General features: G+C 39.1%; 1 protein-coding gene across 6 annotated transcripts in view; it reads left to right on the forward strand.

Annotated features, from left to right (window-relative positions):
- LOC139967396 (gamma-adducin-like) overlaps positions 1 to 14,344 on the forward strand; it is a 72,954-nt gene extending 58,610 nt beyond the window's left edge. For 5 of the 6 annotated variants that reach the window (XM_071971136.1, XM_071971140.1, XM_071971137.1 and 2 more), the window contains 8 exons: positions 7 to 177; positions 986 to 1,285; positions 1,743 to 1,853; positions 2,750 to 2,842; positions 5,246 to 5,293; positions 8,006 to 8,174; positions 8,823 to 8,951; positions 9,647 to 14,344. In XM_071971136.1, the coding sequence (XP_071827237.1) occupies positions 7 to 177; positions 986 to 1,285; positions 1,743 to 1,853; positions 2,750 to 2,842; positions 5,246 to 5,293; positions 8,006 to 8,174; positions 8,823 to 8,951; positions 9,647 to 9,864 (1,239 nt within the window). In that variant the 3' untranslated portion in view covers positions 9,865 to 14,344. The remainder of the gene's footprint in view (positions 1 to 6; positions 178 to 985; positions 1,286 to 1,742; positions 1,854 to 2,749; positions 2,843 to 5,245; positions 5,294 to 8,005; positions 8,175 to 8,822; positions 8,952 to 9,646) is intronic. The other variant, XM_071971141.1, reaches the window with a different exon arrangement.
- The last annotated feature ends 5,573 nt before the right edge of the window (positions 14,345 to 19,917 follow it).

The following is a 19,917-nucleotide window of genomic DNA, read 5'->3' on the forward strand; positions in this document are numbered from 1 at the left end:
TGACAGATACGTGCCGTAGCCGTTGGCCTGGATAATGTCATCCACCTACCGGATGAAGTCAGAGACAAGGTCCGTGAAGCGACCGCCAAGGGCGCAGGTGGGGTCAGTGAGACAGGACATAAACTGAAGGTCGGTGAATTGGAGTTCGAAGCCATGATGAGACATTTGGACAATATGGTAAGATTTCGAAATGCAATATTTCAACACACTCAGCCTGCAACCTCTGTGCAGCAGAGGAACTAGCCTTTTTTGCATTTAAAGATCCTGGCAGACATAGCAATAATTTACTATGCTAGTTGACAACCGATGGCGTAGCTAGTTAGCGTATGAGCTTTTTGATCACATGCGTACCAAGCGAATGCGCTTTATTACGTGAGATGATTCAGTGAGTTGTGTGAAGTCAGTGTGGATAAGCAGGTAGCTTCGTTCAGTCAAAGTAAAAAGCTGTGACGTATCAGGGACGGTTGGATACACCATTCGATTTGATTTGTGTCATACTTTAAAACTCTAACAAATTGTTACAGCTTGATATTTTCATAGATTCAATACATATATATAGTATTGGCAAGCTCTTGACTTAAAATCAGAATGGTTTCATATGCTATTGAACACAATCGATACTTTATCGGTTTTGGGGGAACTTCATGAAGCTCCCTACAAGTGATCTGTCGCACACCCCACCCATTTTGAAAATATTTTCAAGATCACCTGCATGCCAAATTGTGCCGTATACCATAGAAATGGCATAGAAACGGAACGGAATGTTCCAATTAGTTCGGTGCTGTATGCAACCGAAGACAGCGAATGTGTGAGATTTTCAAAAGAGATACTTGTGGAAGACTTTATATGTAATCATTTCATGAGTAAAACCGCAAAGAAGACAAAGGTGGAGGAATGTTGTGCTGCTGATGGTGTTAGTAAGGGTGAGTGAGATCTGCACCCAGCTCAAAAATTTGATCGCAGGCACTTTTTAAATTTGTGACAGGGTTACAGAACAGGCTACGTGTACCGCCAGCCGTTTGTGAGACACGAACTGAAGCCCAAGAGCGACGTCGCCTACCCAGCCGCCTCCACCAACTTCACCTACATCTATGACAACGATTTTGAGAAGAGCAAATATGAGTCACCGATCAAGATGTTGAACAGGAGGCAGGCCGGCGAGAAGACGAAATGGCTGAACACGCCAAACACATACTCCAAGGTGGAGGTAGCCCAAGAGTATGCCGACTGGGGAGAGAAAGAGGAAGTGGAAGGGGAAGACGAAGGCTACAAGTCGAAGATACACGTGAGTAGTAGTGACATGTAATCGGTAGTAGGCTCATCATCCGTTTGACAGACCTCATCACCCGACAGAATCCTTAATTTTGGGCTACCTTGACAGTTCAAGACATCGAAGAGGCACTTGCCAAGGTGATGAGAATGTTTGGATTTGAGCACTTCAGAAGCAAAAAAATCTAAATCTAAAATGTCCTACAGATGGAATTATCAGAAGTTAGTCATCCTTTGGTCGATTGCTATTTGTTTGCTATTTATTTGGCAATTTGATCTTTTTAGAGGGAGGACAGGGAATGAAAGGTGGGGTGGGGGGTGGGGGGAAGCTTGGTCGGAATGGGATTATGAGTTAATAACAAAGATCATAGTGAATAACGGGATGATCACCCATTCTTGACAATGTGGTTTTGTGTCATCCACAAGAGGGGATTTTATCTCACAACTCTTCTCTCGCGTTACATTTTTCACAGTGGGTAGGTGACAAGGACCACAAGAGTGGTGATTCGCTGGCTTTCTCAGATCCACAACAGTTTGCAAGACAGGGACAAGATCCTAAGGAGTACAAGAAGAAGGCTAAAACCGTACGTTGATGACGTCATACACTGTTTTTCTTAATTTTATTATCATTTATTATTATTTTTTTTATGACTTTCACCACTTTCTCCTAATTCCTCTCACTTCTTTCCCATTTTTCGCCTCTCCCCTTATTCGGTCTTCCGAGGAGTAAATGATGTATCCGGTATGATATAGAAAAAGTGATAAAAAAAAAGAAAGATAATGCAAAAGTGTATCAGTGGGTGTGGCCCTGGATTCGTTGAAGTGGGACTCCCCACGTAGGGAGCATTCTCCCCATGTAGGGAGCATTCTCCACATGTAGGGAGCATTCTCCTTATGTAGGGAGCATTCTCCACATGTAGAGAGCATTCTCCCAAGAAAATGTTTGAAATTGTGCTTATTAGTACTTTTAATGTCAGGTTGAAGCGTAGTGGGTTTTTTTCCATTTCCATTCCATCCCGCCCTCACCACCTCCCCACCCAGGATCATTTTACACGCAGCAGACCCTTAGCAAGCCTCAAAACTTTACTGTGAGAACTTTAGACACTTAAATTTTTCATTCTTAATTCCATCCTCTTTAGTATCACTATTCTATGTCCGCTAAGTGTTATGTTATGTGTCTTCTTAGTGCTATGTTGTGTGTTCTGTCATTTTGACATCTTTGATAGATGTCCCAAAGGGTGTGTGCCGGTGAAGTTTCCGTAATCATATTAGCCAGAAATGAATAATTGATGAGGGTCACACCTGCATCCAACGTACCGAGGCATTATCTCTCACGCTACACGCTCCTTGCAGCTGGTGCCAGGACAGTGGTGGCAAAATGCATGAATGTTTAATGCCTCATCCTTAATGGCAGAGAGACTGTGAATAGAAAGTGTTATAATGTTACCAACGAGGATGTTGTCTACCCTTTGAATTTCAGGTTAGGCAAGAGCGTTTTGGGGATAAGACGCACCCTGGACCCATCTCTGAAGTTCTGGCAGGTATAACTTACGGAGATGCTCGCAGGACACAGGTGCGTTGAAATTTTCCTTGTCTCCGTCCCCCTTCACCTTCCATTCTTCTCCTCCCCCTCCCCCTGCCCCTCCTCTGCATTTATTTATAAAGTCTTAAAGGTACTAGAGCTTACATTTCTAAATTACTGCATCTCTCCTTTTAGGTTATGAATAGCAGAGCCACTCTCCTATTTCTGTTTATAGATTGTTTATGATATCCGTACCAGTATAAAGTTTACCTGCTACGTTCGGGAGTATGTCAGCTGATAAAGGTTTTTTGTTTCATCGACAAAGACCGAAATAAATTGGTGTAAGGTTACACAGCAGTTGTACTGGTATGCTCCTGTAGACAAGGCAGAATAAAACGTCCGTGTTACCTGTTGGGTTCTAACACGCCTCATACCAGCACAGCAGTTTCGTGTAAGCTTTTACGCTGGTTCGAGAGTAAACCACCTGTATCAGCTCAACGACCCTCACATCAATAAAGTGTATTGTTTCACCCAGTGAGGAACATAGCAGAGAAAACCCTGGAAAAAATTAACTGAAAAAATGCAGCCAACTGAATATCCCAAAATTCTTGGAATGAACGTTATACTGTAAGCATTGATCAAGATCTAATAATTTGGTAAAGTTTGTTCAAGGTACCAGTTAACTTCAGAATAGAAAGTCTTTTATTTTTTTTTAGTTTGTTTTTCTCCGTCTGTAGTTAGGATATAGCTTGGCTGGCCTATCCCCCAATCCCAACAAATTTTGTAATGTTATTTGATTAAGCAATATCTTGACCACACCTACCAATGGGCTGCAAAAAAATCTAAAGTATCCTTACTTAGAAAACTTTTAAAAATCTCCATCGTTAATCCAAAACAAGTTCTAAGTAATAGAAAGAGAGAAAATAAAAGGAAGGGCGGGGCAGTTTTGTTTATCAATGTGTCTGGTGTGACAGTCATAAAGATACCATTCATGTGTACTTATTTAAGTGTGGTGAAATTTACAAATGGTCTCGACATCCCTGCCATTAGGTTCTATGTAGGTAATATTAGTGAATGTACCTCAAGAAAGTACATATGCTCCAGGAAAAAGAGAGAAATTAGCCACTCCCCCTCCCCCCCACACTCCACCCAGTAAAATGTGTGGGTAAATTGACACTGAAGCTAGTACTTGGACATGCCACTGGAGTTGCACTTCATTTTAAAATCAATAGGTTGATTAAACTTCCATTGATCAGATTGAATTAATTGATCAATCTCAACTTACTAAAGCCAGCTTTCTAGGAAACAAATGTCTTTCAGTTTTGACATGTTTTGATATTCTTCATTAATTATTACACAAAGAGATGTTGGTTTTAAGTGTAGAAATCATGTCACCTTTTATGTGAGTTTCCATAAATCAATGCTTTGCTTTACTTTTGTTGGTGAGCTCGGTTTGATCAGTGCTGTTCTTCCCAACCTCTACCCTCCCTCCGTCCTATCCCCATCCCCAAATTGCAGTTGTTTTCGGATTGGTTTGACTTAACTCACATGTTTGGAAAACTTGCCTGCAGCTTTTGTTTTCTTTTCAATTGAGTGTTTTGTTTTTAAATTATTTTTGAAGTGATATTGTTTCGTAAGCTTCACTCTCACCCTCATTTTGCATGAAAAAATGTTTTTATGGTAATGTGTGTCTCTTTGCTGAACATCAGAAAGAAAAAAAAAAAATACCAGACGATAATTTCATAATGAAACTTATAGTTTAGAGAATGAATACCCAGGAAATTCTCAAAGAGTATTATTTTTAGATTTGCAAAAGTTCTGATTCTGCCAGACTATGTTTTATTGTTCAGTTAAAGTAGCATTCATCTTGAAAAATCTCAATAAAAAACCAAACCATGTTAACCATATCAAATACAAACATAATCGATGTTCAAATGATAGAAATTACACAAAGAGGAAGTTTTAACCTCCGACTATGGTCCATATTAGCTGTTAGCGTTAGTCTTTACCATGTTTTTACTGTTTCTAGCTTTAGTGTTTGGCTAACAAACAGTTACGAAAAACAAAAAATTGGGGGGAAAAGTGCTCCTTTAATCCAAATTGCCTGCTTGGAATATCGCTCCACTTTGAGTCAAATTACAGTAGTGCATGTCACAGTCGAACCCTGTCTTTCTTCGATCTCCTTAAACTAGATCCCAAAAATTGCTTGACTTTCTCTCTCCAAACTGCCATGTTGTCTTGACCGAAAAATGGGGAAAGGAGAAATTTTTTTTTTTTTTAATTCAGCCATATTTTTAGGCGTTTTTTTTGTTGCTGTTCAGCAAAGAAATGCTATGATGATGTTATTTTGCTATGACGTTGTCACAACGTGTCACAACGTGTCACAAGTCTGTATTTACTTTGTCGTTGATGTTGTTGCAAGTTTTGGTTTTCCTTCCCCACTCGGTCATCCAGGATGCACCATTGTCGGATTCTCGTGACGGTATGGAACCGGGCCAACAGGTATAAGAAATCAATTTAATAACAAAAGCAAAACAAAAGCGCATCTTGGGAGATCATCATTTTGTCACGGTGGATATATATTGCAGACTTGAGGTTTCCGTATTATCTATGAGGACATTATTAAATCAAAAATTAGTAGAAACTTAAGTTCTCTTTCACCCTGTTTACCTCAACCATTTTCATTTCACTTGGTGGTGGAGGGTGATGGGTGGTGGGCGGGGGGGGGTTAGATTCTACCCTGAATATTCAAAATCAAAATTCTTAAAACCACAGAAAGATCAAATGTATGTGACGATCATGAAGTCTTACTTACCTTGCATATAACAAATGGGACAGAGGTGATCAGGCTAATTAGCCATGTGATATTGCACCTCTTTGGGCGTGGGTAGGAGGGGGAGAAATACACCAAGGCTTTCGTACGGAATATTGCATAATATTGCGTTCACCTGGCGGTAATTGGAATTTAATGTAAAGTGTAGCAGGTGAAACAATACTTCACAAAATTGATTGATCTTTTAGCTTTTAATTCAGTCTTCGTGTCTGAAATGCTCTCTCAACCGATTCTCCATTCAGTGATAAAAACGACATGTGGAGTCTACTTTAAGTCTCTGCTTGTTTGTTTGTTTCCGTCCTCTCGAAATATGAAAGTCTCAATGTCTGCCCCATCCATGTTTTGCCATGCCAAGCATCATACATTTACCGGCTAATTGCACCCATTTCGACGGCGCTGAAGTAAAACTCATCAAAATGTTTTCAGGGAGCTATCCAGTATCCAGTAGCTACTTGACCAGATACAGGTTATTTGAACAATTAGTGAAATGCTACCAGCCACTCTACTGATTGCAGGTGTGACTACCAGTAGTAAATGTGCTTTGAATACCCTCAACTCTCTATTCATTGGCTTTTATGCTCTCTGGTTTTGGCCTATCAAAAAAAAAATGTATACCAAAGCTAAAAAGATGAAAAACACTACCCACATGCTGTAAAATGCTTTTCCTTGACACACTAACAGCAAAACAATGCTTAACAATGCTAGTGTGGTGCTCAGATGTTCAAACCGGTGATCAGACAATTTTAAATGCAGGATAATTTCTTTTCTTGAGTCTTCAATATTTATAGAAAAACATGATACCAATCAGTTTTCAATCAGGTTTTCAACCAAATTTTGAAAAAGCAAAAAACAGACAAATAAAATTTTCAACTACATCAAGATTGATGTCAAGTAAATGAAATTAAAACCAAAGAAAAAGAACAAGGAAATGCTTATCAGTTTTAAGGGCCAAAAGGTTATCATTTTCCAATTAAGTTGCTTCTGATCTGAGCATTGAAAAATTGGATGTACTACTCCAAAAAAACAAACCAAGAAATGTGCATTGTCAATAAAATATTTCCTGCATTCAAGCACTTCATTAAAGCAGCCCAAATCTCAATACTTGAAGTGCTTTTGTTCATTTCTCTATTAAGGTTTCTTTTTTCTTTTTTTGGTTTTGGTTCTGTATTCTTCCTCCTTTTATGTATCTGCACATTAACTGCTTTGCTTGTGCCTGCTCACATTTCAAGTTTTCATGTATTCCTTTTTTCTTTTCTTTTGGCATGCTTGCACTCACATTGACTTTTTATTTTCAAACTTATTATTTTCAATATTTGTTATAATGTTATATAATATGAATACAAAATTAAAAACTTTTGAATAATACAATTTTGTTTGGGTCAATTTCTGGTAATATTTCCCTTCACGTTGAAGTTTTCACTTGGGTTGGGATGGGATTGAGGATGGGAGATTGTTGGCCCTCAGAGAGGAATAAAATGAGGGACATGTCACGCCATATCAAGATTTGTGGTCAGTGTTGTTCTGCGTGTCCTGCTTAATGTACAATGCTCTCATCTTTCGGATGATTCGACCAATCAGCATTCACTCCAGGACCATGTTAAGTTGTCACATTTTGTGGCATTCTTTTCCTCTACTTCCTTGGACTCTTCAAAGCCGTTGATATTAAATGAGACGAGCTTCTTTGAACTGTTGAGAGAAGAGTGAAAAAACAAACAAACCAGAAATTAAAAAGGAGACTATGAAACAAAGAGAAAGCAGTACAGTTGCCTTTAGTCCAAATTGGTCATAATTATCGTAATGGGCGTTTGTGACGGTCAATGATTACTTCCTTCCTGGGGTTGAAAAAATCGTTAAAAGCTTTTGTCACTGGGTCCTGTCTTTCTTCCAACCCGTTGTTGACAAATTTACCTGTTTAGAGTTCCTCCTGTCAAGAGTTACGGGTCTTACTTTTTATTGCTCTTTGCTATCATCTCAGTGAAGCTTGAATATATATGCAAATGTAAAGTTGATATGAATTATTAAACTTATGCATTTATCCATATCATTATAATTATAATGAACTTTCTGCATGAACATTATATCACAAAATAACACTATCACATTTCTGCTTTCCATCTTGAGAGAGGGATGTATATTTTACAGTCTTTCTGTAATATTTTATGTCTTATGTTCATGCCATGATGGCCGCCTTTATATTTATAATTACAATTGGACAGAATTATGAATTATATTATATTAGACATGGAAGAAAATTAAACTGACAAATTTGCTTTGCTGATTCTTGTCTTGGTCAAAAAGAGGGACGAGAGAAACACAACAGAGGGTTGTATATATATGAATTAACAGCTCACACCTTGTCTGCCTTGATTTACCCACCTCAGCCAATCGACCCGAATGCTCAAGTCTACGCCAAGTCTAAAGGAATTATCCAGAGGGAGTACCAAGACGAGGCTGTACTGTACACGGCCTACGCTCCCAATCCATTCACGTCGATGTCAGAGAGAGAAATCCTTGATTACAAGAAAGAAATTGCGGACAAAACTGGTCAAGGTTTGTTCATCTCACTTTACAAGTCCTGTTGTATAAATTGTTTTTTTTTTTATCTGTCCTTTTTTATTTTTTTTGGTGTGGTGGGTGGGGGGACCAGGGGATGGGCATACTGGTCTGATATGAGGGCTCACTGACATGGCTTGGGTCTATGACTGTTCAGCCTTTGTCCTCCCTTCCCTTCCCCCTCACCCTCCCAAGAAAAGGAAATTGCCATGAAAGACAGATTTACACCCTACTTTAGATGTTATCAGTATAAGTCTGTCTATTTCGCTCTTCAAGGAGAGTGAGAGAAACCCATCTCCGTACGATTCCTCCTCCACGTCACAGATGTGAATCTCCCCTCAGCAGTTCCAGTTTTGGCTTATATCATGCTACCCCCTCTCCATCCCACCACATTCAAATCCTGCTCCTACTCTCCCACTCCACTTCTGTTAAACTCCCCTACCGTCCCATTGCCCCTGCCCCACCACCCCTACCACCCCTACCTACACCATCACCCTAGCTTATACCCTGCTCGTAGTCTGAAATAGAATGGTCTGTCGTCACACCTCTGGAGGGTGGTGTTGACCCACTCTCAGTCAATGGATTACATCATCATCATCAACTCTCACTCATAGATCTACTTTTCTCTCCTCTTCTTCGCCACAGATGTGAAGGAGATTGAGCTGATCGTGCAAGCAGAGGAGACTGAAATTAAAGAAACCAAGGAGGAGAGTGAAGATGGAGAGAAGGTCAAAACGCAGAAAATTACAACCAAGACTGTGACCATTCACGGAGGTAATAGTCTGCCAGAGCGTACCACTTACGGCTGGTGCAGAGAGAGAGAGATGGAAGGTCGTTGTCATTCCTCCTATTCAAGACACGGCTAGATAATGTAGCTATGAATTGTGATCTTACAATTCATTTTAGTCCTGTTCCTGTATTCTCCAGCTTCCTCTCTCTCTTAACCCAGCACAACCCTCTTAAAACTTAAAATAAGTGGGCTATAGTATGTATGTGTGTGTGTGTATGTATGTATGGTTGCGTGTACGTGTGTATGTATGTATGTATGTATGTATGTATGTATGTATGTATGTATGTATGTATGTATGTATGTATGTATGTATGTATGTAAATTATGGTCTAAAGCCATGAATGACTGAACTATGGCCCACTAAATACATCACATGCATAAATAGGTTTGATACAGTCATGGCAGAAATTAATGATTGTCTCGTCAATGTCTCTTTCTTTGATTTCATGATTTGACGAAGGAGTGAAACTCACCCAGATCTGCGTTATCACTAAGTTACTTTGACACTTTTGAACAATCCTGTTCTAGTTTTGTGTTGACCGATAGCTAAGTGACCTTACTCAACGGTTAATGACCGATAGCTAAGTGACCATACCCCAATGGCTAAGTTCACCTCGTCCGGTTGTTTTGTACGATCGCAGTTTTTCCATCCTTTCTCTCTCTTCACAAACTCTTTCAGATGAACCGGGGACAGTAGAAACAACCACAGTCAGTATCGTGAACGGCGAGAAGGAAGACGACGATGACAGGGCACCCTCCCCCACCCCAGAGGGCAGTCAGAGCGTGGAAGGATCCCCCTCGAAGGACTCGTCCCTCTCGCCGACCAAGAAGAAGAAGAAGTTCCGAACGCCATCATTCTTGTCAAAGAAGAAGAAGGACAAAAAGGCGGAGAGCTAGAGGAAGAATCGCTAGCTTTTCAAATGACGAGTCATATATCTTTTCATAAGTTTGTTTGTGTGGAAAGTTGGTTGTAAACGTTAGTAAGCAGTACTGTTAGAGTTCAACTGTCCGACGCTGTGAGAAGGAGAGGCGGCCAGCATATCTCCCAAGTACTGATCAGAATAATCCTCCCTCCCCTCTCGTTATTACCATTTTTTTGTCTTCTTTTTTTCTCTCTCTCTTTGCAAGTACTATGTTTGTAGACGCATTATAACAGCTACATGTAAGTCAAGTATATATGCCTACTCCGTGATGCGAGAAGCTTCTCTCGAGTGTCCACGGCGACGGGAAGCGAAGGCGGCAGAGATCAATGATATAAAAATGTCCCGATTTTTATTATTTTTCCCCCCCCCCCCCCGTTTTTGTTGGCTTCCATTTATATAAGTTTTTTTGGGTTGTTGTTAAATAGGGAAATAAACTCTAGACTGGATCAGCATTATGTTCCAGGGGAAAGTTTTCTCCCTCTCTTTATTTTTTTTCCCCCTTACTTTTCTCGTAAATTTTAGGCTAACAGGATCGCAGAGCATACACGGTCTATTTACTCCAGACGCATAATGTAACTTCTTTGTATAGTACATAATATCATGTATTTGTCGCAACAGATTTTAAGCATTTCCTCGGTTAGTATTTTGTGTAGATATGTATGAGAATTGCGCACATAAAAGGCTCCTTTCTTCCTTCTTGCATGCCCGGGTTTCCGTAACCGGACCACGTGTCGGTTCGGTTGGTGTATTTCCCTGAAATGTTATTCTCATTTGTATTTTTTTTTTTTAACCTATCTGAATGTTTACATTGTTGTTAATATCATGCATGTTGTGAAGAGAAAGTTTGTCTTTTGTTTCTGTTTCGAGGCCAGGTCACAGTGATAGAAATCATGATAACTACAGGTCTTTGACATATACAAACTGCCTTCACAATCGAGAGAAAGCCACTCGTTCGTAATCTTATTACATTGGAGCACAAACGTCACTTTTTATACATATTTTTTAGTTTAGTTCTTGAACTTCAAAAATCCAGCCAAGATTTTTTAAACCACATTAGAACTGCTGTCGTGAAAGTAGACATTGAAAATCGCTTCGCTAAATATTTCTGTATATTCTCGTGGATCAAGGACTATCAGACTAGCGTCATGTTGTAACAAAACTCTCTTCACAGGAAGAGAGGCATGTTTAGAATTAATTCTCGACATGCCGCAGTGCAAAGTTCCAGTAACCAATGAAGCTAATATTTACTCGCGCGGCTCTGTTTATGTGCGGTTATCAGGAGTATACACATGGAAATAAGAATAGAAACAATCCCCTAGCTGATTTATCATTTGTAATTATTTTTTTTGCTTATTCTCTAAAATCACTAAAAATAAAATTGCACAAGCATTTTTTGCCAGGAGTCTTAGCCATATCCAATTTCTAGTACGCCATGTACGATCCATGGAGATAGGAAATGATCTGGAATTGCTTTAATTTGTTTTGCCAAAGATGTTAAACATAGTAAACGAGCAGACACTGCTTTTCTCTTATGTCAATAAGAAACACTTTGAAACTTGCTCTCATATAAATGCATCGTGTTATGTACACTTTACAGGCATGCTTCATTTTGTTTCCATATTTGAAGGATAGCTTTTTTTCCTTTTTTTTTTTTTTTCTTTTTTTTCCTATTGGCTTTGGATTCAGACCTTCTACTTAAAACTTAGTTGTAGGAGTACCTTAGTAAGTGCAATTTTAATAGTATTGAAAACAAAAGAAAAATAACGTAATTATCGTAGAGGTCTTTTTTTGATTTTCGCAGGTTTAACAAAAGAAAGAAAATGGGGCATATTTCAGTAACAGCATCTGGTCAACAGAGGCCGATCTGTACGGAATGTGGTTTGTTTAGTAGTGTAGTGTAGTGTAGCGTAGCATGAATAAAACAATTAACCTTGTTGAATGGATGAAGCATGAATGGGCTTTGTGAAACCTGGTATTTTGTAATAAAAGTAAAAAGGAAACAAACATTTCAAAGGGTACTTTGTTTTTCAAATATGACTGCATGTTGAAATTTTTTATTATTTTCCTTTGGATATGAGATGTAATCTTCATTTGTACAACAAAGCCAAGCTGAAAAACAATCTTGACTGTTTTTTTTTTCTTAATTCATAATAATTAAATGGCTAGACATGTAAAAAGTATGAATATATTCCTCATTCCTTGTGTTATTAGGTTACGTCTTGGATGCATGTATTCATGTTTAAAGTATTTCATTACGACTTGTATTCTTTAATTATTGACATTACTAAGATAGTTCTTCAATGTTGTTTCATCTATGTCATATATATAGAAATATTAAACTGTGTTCTGTTTTTTTTTTAAAGTTTGAACACAGAAAAAGCAGTGAAATACGGCCACCAGTTGTTAAAGTATGAAGTCTGTTAGCCCGCTGTTGACTTGTTATTTGTATCTAGTCTTGCTCTTGATTTATGGAAGGTGAAGCTATGATGATGATGCAGAATAATATTTGCCTGTAAACTTCAAATGCATTTCACAAGTTTAAAAGGCCAGCATGGGGGGTGTGAACAAACCTGTAGTTATGCATGCTGTGATTTGATAATAAAGGAATAGCTATCTTCAGACCACGTGTAACCTGTGTACCTCTGGGCGGGTTTCAGTGACTGGGCTGTTCCATTATCCAATGGATAAATGGAACAGTCGTACCAAGGGCCAAAAACTTGACATTTTGTCCACATGGTAAACATGTACAACTTAACAATAAGCAGAGGCCACTCCAGGAACAGGTGCTCATGGGATATATGGATATTGGTGTTATGGCTATGAATATTTATTAGCTGATGTTAGTTTAGTGCAGTGCTAATGAATATTCATGAATTTGTATTGACATATCAAAGTATTCAGATCAGCAGGAAGAGAGCAGCCAAGTAGAAAACAATTCATTCAACAATTTTCTTGGTATTTTGCCTATTTTGTTAGGTTACCGTGGTGATGTGGTTGCAGTGATTCATCAGCTGCAGTCATGGTGTGTATTTCAGGGTGGTGCCTTATTAAGAGATTTGTAAAAAATAGCAGAGGTTGAAGGGAAACATTACAAATAGAAAGCAGCAGTAGTTATAGACAAGTTTGGATCAACTGATGTTCATTACAGATGTACTGAAACTACAAGCACAGTGAATATTCATGTCATATATCAAAATTAGCATAAATTCCTATGCCTGATTTTCCATGTTGTCGTCATGTGAGCGTTCGTGTTTATGTGGAGGGTTTTGCAGTCACCATGGGAACCTATACCCCACTGATTGTATAGTTCATGCATGTAGTTTGCTTAACTAAAATTTTTGGAAAAAATAGATTCTTTGCACAGAAATTTAAAAAAAAGTATTGAAACAAAAAAATTGGGGAAGGTGAGGCGAGGTACACTGCAAGGCTGTAAAATGATACAAAGTTCATAAAAATTTTAAATTTAAATAAAAAGTTGAATGTATATCCTGTATGGTAGTTAATTAGTGTTATGTAACCAAATTTGAATATTAATATAACGAAACCTAAAATGGTTATCGAAGAGTGAATGATGACGGTCAGAAACGCTGTAAAGAAATTGCCATGGTAGTAATCGTGACGTTGTATTTGTACGACAAGATCACCCAGGTCGATCTGAAGTGTTTTTTTTTCCTTTCCAGAAAAGAGGTTCTGTTTTGTGAAGTGGTTGGTTGGTTGGAAAAGTAGACTTTGGATTGACTCTTAATCCCAGGCAGGGGAGTGACAGGGTCTTCTCTTTTCCAATATTTATAGTTTTCGGACAAAAGGTACTGTTACCCTAGCCTTTCTAAACTCTGAGTTAATTTACAATAAAAAATGGGGGGAGAAGGGGGGGGGGATGTAAAAGAATCTTGACACATTTTGTTCCAGTAGAAACCAAACAACAAAATAATGCATGGGGGGAATGATTATATATATACTGATTTTTTTTTCTTTTTAGTCATTTGCATATGTTTCCTTTTCTTTTCTGTAAATAAAGAATGAACACATGTCTTGTGTTGTTCATATTGTGGCTTGATCATTGCTTGTGGGATTGGAATGGCTTCTTTAGGTGCTTTAGTTTAATACGCATAGTCCTGTACCACAGATAACACCCACGCCATGTCATCGTTGTCAAAAGTAACCTCTACCGAGGTACAACATGGGAGGGGACACTCCGACATCACGACGTCTCGTCACGTTTTTTGCAGAAGGGGTGAAGCGTTTCTATCACAGTACACGAAGCTCTGTACAATTTTCAATGCACGTTCAATAATTGCAGGAACCACTGGTTTCTATTGTGTACTCATTGTCTCCATGGCAACTGCCTTTTTTTTGTATGCGATTCACACATGTGGTTCTTTGCACTTTTGCTTAATAAATGTTGCAATATCGTGTCCCAAAAGAAGTGGAAAAATAAACAGGCAGTCCTGAAATTCCTTTTCTTTTCGTATTTATTTCTTGCCTGTCTCTCTCTCATTTCTAGTGTGTAGAAGAAGAAAAAACAGAGAGCGATTTGAGAACTTGTCTGGTCCTTAAAAATGGACTGGAAGTTTACCTTGCTTAACATCCCCACATATCGTATATATATCAGGATGTTATGAATAATCTGACAGACTAGTTTGCAAAAAAATATGTTTTGACAAGACAGGATATTGCAGTTGATATGAAAGCTAGTCGACATTTCTCAATAATCGTTTTGCCCTTTGGACGGCCTTGTAACTAAAACAATATGTCTCCTACATCTTTTAGGCCTATTGAAATATTCTGTAATGTGTTTTGTAATGCATAATACAACACGGCACACCCCACCCTTTTCTCCAACTTTCAGTAGAAAATTATGTCATGACTTAGATCCTTATAAACCCAAAATATATCAAGATGACAAGCTGAAGAATAGGACATTAAGGAATCTTGTTACTCTTTACCTTCTTTCACAGGAGTTTTTATCAGTTGGAGAAGCATTCCTAAAATCAGTCATTTGTGTTGAATTTGGGTAAAATTCATTTAGGTCAATCCAGTACAAATTTCAAGTTACAAGATCAATGCAAATCTCGCCAGGAATTATGATATGAACTCCAGAGATTTACAAATTACTTCTAAACAATCAGATAATATAACATCAAACTTTGCCTAACAAAATTGTCTGCATTTGTAATAAACTGCTTTGCTGAGTAGGAGCAGGCAATAACTTACTTCTAACCGCTTCGATACACAACACTGTAGCATTGAACCAGAAAGCGTGAAGAATTGACCCCTATTCCCTGGCCATATACTTTGCTCAAAATTCCATTTAATTATCTAACGTAGAGCAAGTGAGTTAAATTTGTCCAAGAATTAAGTGAGAACCAGAGAGGATAGGAGACATCCATCTCTTATTAGCAGCACTCCCTTGTGGGCATCAACCAATTACTTAACTGATAAGGACCATGGGCGCAGATCCTGGTAGGGACAGCGGGACGCTTCCCCGCCAACTTTTTTTCAGTGGTGGGGACATGATATACCGTGTTCCCACCAATTTGTCTTGACCAAACGCTGCATTTTAAATTCCCCTGTATTGAACATTGGCGCAGTTTGATCCGGCATTGTGCAAATGATATGCTTTAAAAGACGAGAATTATGACTATTGACACTGTTAGGCGTGACTTCTTCGCTGAAGTATTAGCACATTCAATCATGTGAAACATATTCTATACACGAGACTGGTAAATTGTCGTCAGCAAAACGGACTGAGTGCGAACAAAAACAAACGTTAACAATCACACTGTGTGTTGGCAATTTGAGCTAGCTTCACGTCATGCGGTGTTTCCAATTTTCAGTTGAATTACTTGAAGTTTTGGTCAATTTCGGGAAATATTTTGAGAAGATAAAATTTTGGAAGGAAAGTATTTCGATGTTTCTAATAATATGTCTCTGAAGTAAGAATAAACTGGGCCTTACAACCTGCTACACTATAGTACACTTTTCATCGTACTGTGAGAAGTATGAGCTTTCTAAGATTAATATACGAGCATGCAGTAGCAGTATTCATATAAGTCGATGTAAATTAAATCATCACTAGTTCTCATTTTATTATATTTATCCACAGTTGTTAAATTTAGGACGGAAATCGCATTTGCGGCAGTCTGTTTCTATGAGAGGAACCCATACCCATCGTATACAAAAGGCTACTGTGTCCCAGGGGAGGTTTTAGCACCAACTTTGAAAGTGGAGTTCTATCAAATTGTAGGGCTGAAAAAGCCTTATAAATAAAATAACATTAGGGTTATTTCTCTCTCATTATTGTGTAGCACTGCCTATTACATTTAATATGTGATTGATTGCTAAGGTGTGTCGAGGAGGGTGGCGGTGGTAAGGGGAGGGAGTGGGTCCGGGGTTAGTGCGTGTTCATTTCCACAACAGTTGAAGATGTCATAACCCAACGGTGTTGGTACAATATAACCAATTTTCTTTACCGAATTGAGTAAACTAACAAATGTTTTTTAAAAGATCTAAATTCATTTGATTGCCTTGTTGCTAAAGTAATGGTCAAGGCAACGTTTCCTGAATCTGCGTAGCTCGTTAAAGTCGCGGCGCGTTTGGGCTTGAAAACTACAACAGTCAAGGGCGTAGGAACCGGGGGGCTGGGGGGCGCCAGCCCCCCAGTGAAAAATATGGGAGCGAAATGATACTTCCGCCCCCCCCCCCCGCTCCGCAAGTCAGAAAACCCCTTTTTCATTTCCAAATGAGAAAAAAAAATTCATTTGGTGCACCAAATTGCATTTAAGGCCAGGTGAAAATGCAAAATTCTTTACAAAATGGAGTGGGAGTTGAAGTGTGCTATATTGCAACAAATTGCATCTGAGGCCACCTGGAAATGCAAAAAAATTCCCCCTCCCCCTCCCCCCCTCCCCCTCCCCTTTGGAATTAGGTGTTGTGTGGGGCGTAGGAGGCAAAAAACCTGATTTTGCCTGTTTTTGCCAAACCTGTTTTTGCCAAAATTTACCTAAAAATCGACCCAAAATCGATTTCACCCAAATGACGTAACCGAGAGTAACCGATGCTCAGGAGCCCAAATCTGCAACTCCCAGGTCCATATCTGCTTCCGTTCGGGAGATACGTGGTCCCAAACGACCCCCGATAGAAATACGTGTTCTTTATAAGTGTATAAGTGACAAATTTGGAAAACTCCCTCTTTTCAGCCCCCTCTCTTGTCCTCTCTAACAACCCCCATCGACATTAAAATTAGACGTGGAGTAGAAGACACCCTTGTCTTTCTTATACACCAATTTCGTGTCATTATCTGACCGGGAAAGGCTTTTGTCGCTCTGTTTGCAACTTCAGAGGAACAATAGAAAAGCGAAAAACATTTCGGGACAACAAAAGGTTTAAGACCTTTGTTCGTCGTAAAAGTTTTTCGCTCTTCCTTTTTTTTGAAGTGAAAAAACTTGTTGTCGCAAAAGCCATAAATGTGTATCTTTTCTGGTAGCTCGCGACACGCTGATTGCGAATCTGAAGTTTATTTTGGAATTGGGTGTTGTGTGGGGGCGTAGGAGGCAAAATAACCTGATTTTGCCTGTTTTTGCCAAACCTGATTTTGCCAAAATTTACCCCAAATCGACCCAAAATCCATTTCGCCCAAATGACGTAACCGGGGGTAACCGATGCCCAGGAGCCCAAATCTGCAACTCCCAGGTCCATATCTGCTTCCGTTCGGGAGATACGTGGTCCCAAAGTACAAGATAGAAATACGTGTTCTTTATAAGTGTACAAATTGGAAAACCGTTTATTTTCAGCCTCCTCTCTTGTCCTCTCTGAAACACCCATCGACATTAAAATTAGACGTGGAGTAGAAGACACCCTTGTCTTTGTTATACACCAATTTTCGTGTAATTATCTGACCGGGAAAGGCTTTTGTCTATATGATTTCTATTTTTGTTCATTAATCATAAATCAGTTTTTTTTGCCCCCCCCCCCCCCCCTGCACGCCCACACACAGCACCCAATTCCAAAATAAACTTCAGATTCGTAATCAGCGTGTCGCGAACTACCAGAAAAGATACACATTTATCGCCTTTGTGACAAAAAGTTTTTTCACCTTTAAAAACCGTAAGCAGTTTTTTCCAAAATTTATGCCAAAATTTGACCCATTTATTCATAAATGTCAAGATAAACTCAAGATGACAAACAAAGGTTTGATTTGACTGCTTTGAAATCACGTATCACTGGCAAGATGCGTCGAGCGCCCTTTTATTTCGCTCAGTTTGCAACTTTTCAGATGAACAATAGAAAACGGAAAAACTTTTAGGGGCAACAAAAGATTTTAATCCTTTGTTCGTCGTAAAAGTTTTTCGGTCTTACTTTTTCAAGTTTGAGGTGCAAAAACTTGTTGTCGCAAAATCGATAAATGTGTATCTTTTCTGGTAGTTCGCGACACGCTGATTACGAATCTGAAGTTTATTTTGGAATTGGGTACCAAAAAGAGGTACTTTTTTAACTTTTCAGACAAAAAATCTATTTTTGGCGCAAATAAAAATTGTCAAAAATTGACCCCAAATCGATTAAGCCCAAAAGACGTAATAGGGAGTAATCGATGCTCAGGAACCCAAATCTGCAACTCCCAGGTCCATATCTGCTTCCGTTCGGGAGATACGTGGTCCCAAAGTACAAGATAGAAATACGTGTTCTTTATAAGTGCACAATTTGGAAAACCCCTCTTTTCAGCCCACTCTCTTGTCCTCTCTGAAACACCCATCGACATTAAAATTAGACGTGGAGTAGAAGACACCCTTGTCTTTGTCATACACCAATTTCGTGTCATTATCTGACCGGGAAAGGCCTTTTTCGCTCTGTTTGCAACTTCAGAGGAACAATAGAAAAGCGAAAAACTTTTCGGGACAACAAAAGGTTTAAGACCTTTGTTCGTCGTAAAAGTTTTTCGCTCTTCCTTTTTTTGAGGTGAAAAAACTTGTTGTCGCAAAAGCGATAAATGTGTATCTTTTCTGGTAGTTCGCGACACGCTGATTACGAATCTGAAGTTTATTTTGGAATTGGGTGTTGTGTGGGGGCGTAGGAGGCAAAAAACCTGATTTTGCCTGTTTTTGCCAAACCTGTTTTTGCCAAAATTGACCCAAAATCGATATCACCCAAATGACGTAACCGGGGGTAACTGATGCTCAGGAGCCCAAATCTGCAACTCCCAGGTCCATATCTGCTTCCGTTCGGGAGATACGTGGTCCCAAAGGACCCGATAGAAATACGTGTTCTTTATAAGTGCACAATTTGGAAAACTCCCTTTTTAGCCCCCTCCCTTGTCCTCTCTGAAACACCCATCGACAGTAAATTTAGACGTGGAGTAGAAGACACCCTTGTCTTTCTTATACATCAATTTCGTGTAATTATGTGACTGGGAAAAGCTTTTTGTCTATATGATTTCTATTTTTTTCATAAATCATGTTTTTTGCCTCCCCCTGCACTTCCATTCTGAGGTTGAAATATTAGAAACGAGCACAATTTCCTAACAGCTGCTGTGGTGCAGTGGTTAGTGCTCTGGACAGACAAACACACTGTCATGAGTTCGATCCCCATACAACATTTTGATCTTTTGCAATTCCCTTCATCCATTCTGAGGTTGAAATATTAGAAACGAGCATTATTTCTCAACAGTTGCTATGGTGCAGTGGTTAGTGCTCTGGACTGAGAGAGACAGACAAACACACTGTCATGTGTTCAATCCCCAGACAACATTTTGATCTTTTGCCATTTCCTCCATCCATTGTGAAGTTGAAATATTAGAAATGAGCATTATTTTTCAACAGTTGCTGTGGTGCAGTGGTTAGTGCTCTGGACTGAGAGAGACATACAAACACACTGTCATGAGTTCAAGACCCAACCAGAGCCTTTTACTTTTCTGTTCCTTGGAGCAGGTGGAAGTATAAAGGTAAGAAACGAAGGTTATTTCATTGGGAACCAAAATGGTGTAATGGGTTGTTCCGTCTGCAATGATACTGAGCAGCTCGGTTCAAGCCCT

The sequence above is a fragment of the Apostichopus japonicus genome, chromosome 5 (genome assembly GCF_037975245.1).
Source record: "Apostichopus japonicus isolate 1M-3 chromosome 5, ASM3797524v1, whole genome shotgun sequence".
NCBI classification, from domain to species: Eukaryota; Metazoa; Echinodermata; class Holothuroidea; order Aspidochirotida; family Stichopodidae; genus Apostichopus; species Apostichopus japonicus.